At 37.4% G+C, this 6,442-nt stretch overlaps 1 protein-coding gene across 1 annotated transcript; it reads right to left on the bottom strand.

The window, feature by feature from the left end:
• Positions 1 to 3,512: 3,512 nt before the first annotated feature.
• Positions 3,513 to 5,678, bottom strand: LOC116122274 (zinc finger BED domain-containing protein RICESLEEPER 2-like). The gene is made up of 3 exons (XM_031408148.1): positions 5,559 to 5,678; positions 3,615 to 5,513; positions 3,513 to 3,521 (listed from the first exon to the last, which is right to left on the bottom strand). The coding sequence occupies exons 1-3, from the start codon at positions 5,676 to 5,678 to the stop codon at positions 3,513 to 3,515; spliced, it is 2,028 nt and encodes a 675-aa protein (XP_031264008.1).
• Positions 5,679 to 6,442: the final 764 nt, after the last annotated feature.

The following is a 6,442-nucleotide window of genomic DNA, read 5'->3' as shown; positions in this document are numbered from 1 at the left end:
AAGTACCATTTTAGTTACACTTTAAATGTGCTAATGGGAACACATCTAAAAATGTCAGAAGGCCAAACTCTGAAATATGAATCCATTGTTTCCTCCTCTATTAGACTTTTGCAATTAACTGACACAGCACAGTGCACATGGAAGCTTTAAACAAGCTGTGAAATATTTTTGTTGAAATGTCACTTCATCTCGATCAGTTTGATTATAGCTCCCACATGCTCTCAGCTTGCTTTTCTTTTGTCAGAATTGACCTGTCTTTATTGCTCGATTCATGAAGCTAGAGCTACAGATGGGAAGGCCTCTTCAATGGCGTCCTGTAGGCTAGCTGCAGTGTCATTAAAAGGCCTCAAATGAAAACACTCCAAGATTAACCCACTTGATAATTTTGTGTTTTGCTGTATAATACTATAATTATGTAATTGGGTGCAAAAAGAATAAGATTATTAAGCTGGAATAAGAAAAGTAGCCACAACAAAGGACAATAATTCATTCCATAAATTACTATTCTTGCCCAAGCTTTTTTTTTTTTAGTTATCCAGTCAGTTTATACGCACTTCAACTAATCTTTCAGGACCCTAAAATAAACGATCGAATAAATCTCCTTAATGGTCACACCTATTAGCTAGAAGATTTGAACTCAGGAACTTCTTTGTTACCATGAAACCACCCAATGGCGGTTGCCTTGCCCAAGCCTTAAGTATTGAATGCAAACCAAAATTTTACTCACAGATTGTTTCTTATTTCCTTAAAAATTTTGCTTCATTAAGCCAAAGCCTGCAAGTTTAGGTTCTTTTTTATCAAAACTTGTCAAATCTCGGATCCAATCAAGCAAATATTGTTCGCTTTGGTTTTTTCGTTTATTTTAAGTTCATATGGGTTTTCAAGGTCCAACTTAGGGGTGTAAACGAGTCAAGCCGAGTCAAGTTTTCGGTTTTACGAGCTCGACTCGTGTGCTGCGAGATCGAGCTCGAGCTCGCTCGCAAGCCTATACTCGAGCCCAACTCGTCAAGGCTTGGTTTGATTAAGGTAAATTCCAACCCTACAGTCTATTTTTCCCTCCAAAACTAGTTTAAAGCCACAAATTTGCATCAATTAATACCTATTGCATAGCTTGCATCATATCAACCATGATAACAGTCTAGAAAATGAAAAAAATACAGTCCAGGAAATGAAAAAAACAATTGTCCAACAATCAAAATAATAGGTGGCTATCGTATGTAGACGGGTTGTCCTATACTGAAACCACAATTTTCCCCTGGCTGCAAAAAATGTTAAATTTATTAAGTATCTTTTTAGGTAACTAAAATGAATAATCATGCAACAAAACCGAAATGAATCAAACTTTTACCTACGTATGCCTCCTACCACAGCCAAATCATGTACTAAATCCTAGGAACTTACGAGATAGGAAGCGTGATCTCCAACGGTTGCTCCTCTTCCTGAAAATGACATAAGAGAAGTAATTGAATTTAGTTAGTATAAATATAATGTAATTATTGAATTTAATCAAAAGAATATTCAATATAACTTACTTTGCACCCTTTCTTCACCCCATTCAATGTTTGACACCAATCGCATCTAGGTAAAAGCATCTTCACAGTGTCGGGAGCCAACGACAATCGATAAGTGTCAATAACCCTACTCTCGGTGCTGAAAGCAGACTCAGAAGCAGTCATAGTGATAGGGGTGACTAATATGTCACGAGTCATGGCAGACATAATAAGGAACTTCATTGTATTTGCCTTCCACCATGTCAAAGCATCAAACGTCGCAGGATCTCCCACACATTTATGACACCCCTCTCCCAAATAACAATCTAACTCTGATTTAGTTGGCTCAACTATCTTGACCATGTCTAGAAACTCACTAAAATCATCCCAAACCTCTGGCCCGTCAATCGTTGCCCCCGACCCCTCACCAACTACTTGAAGTCCATCCCCTGCAGATGTATAAGCGCGGGCAGTAGTCAATGCTCTACTGGCATCGGCATACTCCCCATAGACCTCATACAAGACATCCTGAACACTAACAATATTTGCCTGCGCTTCAGCCTCAGGATACATCTTAGGGAACGCCCATTGAATCACTCTCATCTTCAGTCTAGGGTCCAATACAGCACCCACATCCATCAGTAAATTACATTCCCCCTAATATTTGTGAAACTTTTGCTTCATTTTCCTAACCATGGTCCTTATAAATTCATCTTCATGTTCACTCTTAGTATCCAACATAATCTTGATTGAACAAACTTGTTTTAGAAACAAGTTTGATGTCGAATAATCACTGCCCGATATGAGATTGGTCGCATCACTGAACACCTTTAAAATTTCACAAACTTTCTCTACTTTGTCACAATCCTCCTCCTTGGGACAATATTGATAACTGATATCCCTCTCCTCCAAACTAGGGAAAACACGTCTAAACCTGACCGTCGTGTCAATATATCATATGTTGAATTCCACTATGTTTTGCAATCAAGAATAAGCTTGATTTTTCATCTACTTTAGGCTCAGGTCCATACGGGTTTGTATTTTAAATTCACACAAGCATCCTCCACGCAAAACACATCTACTTAATAAGGCAGATGTAAACCTTAAAAGCTAAATCTCAAACTCATTCGTTAACAATCTAAGATGTGATAAAAACAAAATATGATAATGGTATATAAGCAAAATGTCAAGTTCTATTAGACCAAAATAAGTTGAGCAAATGTGTAATTGGTTTCTTTTAGGCCAACAGACATTCCCATTGTGATTCGTATAATTTTTCATTTTGCTTGATTAAAACACAGAGTGTACAGGGAGGTTCTTTCTTCTCATCACCACCAACCGGTACTTAAAAAAAAGGACAATCTGTATTTCCAGCATTACTATTATTGATCTCACTCATCAATCACCATTATCAGATAATGGAGAGAACTTGACTAAGCCTTTTTTTTTTTTAAATCCAAAGCATGTTATATCACTGTTACAACTTGAAATTTCTTCCTTTTTTCTCTGTTTTATTAAACTAGGAATCCTTTTACAAGCTTAAACAGGCTGTTGGGAATAAAGCCACGTGGTGTGTCTGTATTCATCAATTTTATTATAATCATAATTAAATCTGCTACATGGGGGTTTGATTTTTATATAAATCCATGCTTATATGAATAACAATAATGGGGGAAATTTTATTACAGTAAACGACTTTTTCCCACCAAGGTTTGCATTAATGACACTTTCACGCTCAAAAGGTTTCAAACTACTACTTTCTCACCCAAAGTTAATATTCTGTTTCCACCCAAAGCCAACTTCGACCGATTTTAGTGACAAAAATTATCTTCGTCACCACCATTTAAACCTTTGGTATCTTTCCTACAAAAACTCTTTCGCTCTGACACCTGATTTCTTATCGATTGCCGATCAATGCAAAGCTAAGGTTTCATATATATCTTTCCTACANATAGAAGTGTGATCTCCCATATACTGAATCCCAGGAACTTACGGGATAGGAAGCGTGATCTTCAACGATTGCTACTCTTCCTGAAAATGACATAGAAGGAGTAATTGAATTTAATTAGTATAAATATAATGTAATTAATGAATTTAATCAAAAGAATATTCAATAAAACTTACTTTGCACCATTTCTTGACCCCATTTAAAGTTTGACACCAATCGCATCTACATAAAAACATTTCCACAGTGTCAGGAGCCAATGACGATTGATAAGTGTCAATAACCCTACTCCCAGCGTTGAAAGCAAACTCAGAAGTAACCATAGTGATAGGAATAATTAATATGTCACGAGCCATGGTAGACAAAATAGGGAACTTCGTTGCATTTGTCTTCCACCATGTTAAAGCATCAAAAGCCATAGGATCCCCCACACATTTATGACACTCCTCTCCCAAATAACAATCTAACTCTAATTTAGTTGGCTCAACCGTCTTGACCACATCCAAAAACTCACTGAATCCATCCCAAACCTCTGGCCTATCTACCGCTGGCCCCGACCCCTCACCAACTACCTGAAGTCCATCCCCTTCAGATGTAGAAGCGCAGGTAGCAGTCAATGCTCTACTGGCATCGACATACTCCCCATAGACCTCATATAAGGCATCCCAAACAATAACAATATTTGCCTGCGCTTCAGCCTCAGGATACATCTTAGGGAACACCCACTGAATCACCCTCATCTTGAGTATAGTGTCCAATACAGTAGCCACAATCATCAGCAAATTACACTCCCCCCAATATATGTCAAACTTTTGCTTCATTTTCCAAACCAATGTCCTTATAAATTCATCTTCGTGTTCACTCTTACTATCCAACATAATCTTGATTGAACAAACTTGTTTTAGAAACAGGTTTGATGTTGGATAATCACTCCCCGATATGAGATTGGTCGCACCACTGAACACCTTTAAAATTTCACAAATTTTCTCTACTTTGTCCCAATCCTCCTCCTTGGGACAATACTGATAACTGATATCCCTCTCCTCAAAGCTACGGAAAAAACGTTTAAATTTGATTGTCGTTGCCAACATATCATATGTTGAATTCCACCGTGTTTTGCAATAAAAAATAAGCTTGCGAAATGGCAATCTCCGCTGCAAAACAATCTCTGAAAACACCTTTAGCCTACTCTCTGACGAATTTATATATACCACGCTGTCACGGATGTCCTTTGTAATATGTCTAATCTGATACAGATCATCTTGAACAACCAGATTCAAGATGTGTGCACAACATCTAACATGAAACAACTTACCCCCACACATGAGCTTCCCCGTAGCTTGGAAATTTTCCCTTAAGACCTTGACTACCACATCATCGATTGCAACATTGTCCACTGAGATTGTGTGGACCTTTGCTTCAATTCCCCACTCCATCAAACACTTGAAAATGACATCAGAAATGGCAACACCAGTACGGGGAGGAGGGAAATGAACAAAATTCAAGACCCGTCTATTCAACTTCCAATTTTCATCAATCCAATGCCCAGTCAACACCATGTATTCTATCCTCTGATTGTCTAAACTCCATAGATATGTGGTTAGACTTATTTTCCTAACACCTTTCAATATGGTCTTCAACTTTTGCTTCTCATTATCAAACACTTTAAAACAATCATTCTTGCATGTATTATGGGAAATCAGACTCCATTCAGGAATCCCGTACTTTAACATATTGTTCAACCCCTTTTCATTCACAACAGAAAACGGATGCTCATGCATCATCAACCAATGTGCAATAAGCTCCCTTATCTTAAGCATACTGAACTGGCCTCGTAGAGCAAGAAGGATAGTATTGGTACCTTGAGAACTGGCAGGAAAATTTATTTGTTGTTGCCTCAAGAAATCTTTTCTCTTCGCACACCTCTTTAAATGTCTATTGAATTGGGTAGTGCTTCCAATGGCAGTCATTTTCAGCTTGGTTTTATAGTGAATGCACTCTGCCTTCTTTGTACCCCTAGAGAGAACCACCTCCCTAAATTCTGACCACACCGCTGATGTCTTGGCTCTCTTCTTCCTCTATAGTGGATTGTCATTATCCACAACATTTTCGGGGCTACTCACACTTGCTTCCGTACCACATGTGCTTGCATAAACGTTACACCGATCAACTGCTCTGATTGTCACACAATCGTCGACGTCATCCAATGTAGGGGTGCTTGAGGAAGTATCATCCGAGGCCATTCCTACAATTGAAAAACCAAATCAACACTCAAGAAAATAAAAGTAATAGTCAAATTACATCACTAAGAAAAGAAATAGTCAAATTGGAGAGAAGGTTCTTGCTGGATTTCATTACATAACCAAAAGTTTTATAACAAAACAAATAAAGCAAAAATATGCTGTTTACTACCACTTTGCAGGGATATTTTACACAACTTTAAGCCTAAACCATACATTAAGACCCGTTATAATAATATAGATCATAGGAGAATGTTTAAAGTAAAGAATGCTTGGCTGGCTGGTTTTAGTATCCGATTGTAAATGATACTTGTTATAGCAGGTCATATACATGTAAAGAATGTTTGGCCATGTACATGTAATATGGCTGGTTTTAGTATCCAATCGTTGCATATAGATCTCGAGGTCATTAGACTGTTGGCTGGCTGGCTGGTTTTAGTATCTGATTGTAAATGATGCTCCCAGGTAAAGAATGCTTGGCCATATACATGTTGTTTTTGAATAGTTTTAGAGTATCATAGGAGAAAGATGTTTAATTTTACATTTAATAAGAAATGCAAATAAAATTTTGGTTATTGGGAATCTGAATTTGAAAATTACTAGGATGTGTGAAGTTCAATGTGTAATTTTACATTACTTAATTGTGAAATAATCTAATCTGGAAATGGAATTTTTGTGAAATTGCCCTAATTGTTAAGTTACATGTTGGTTGTTGCTCAAGCTCAATGTGTTGGAGTGCGTTGATTTTTCTACCAAAGAAAGAACAA

Source organism: Pistacia vera, unplaced genomic scaffold, assembly GCF_008641045.1.
Source record: "Pistacia vera cultivar Batoury unplaced genomic scaffold, PisVer_v2 Contig133, whole genome shotgun sequence".
NCBI classification, from domain to species: Eukaryota; Viridiplantae; Streptophyta; class Magnoliopsida; order Sapindales; family Anacardiaceae; genus Pistacia; species Pistacia vera.
The sequence above is the reverse complement of the archived record's forward strand: the minus strand, read 5'-3'. Positions and strand labels throughout refer to the sequence as shown.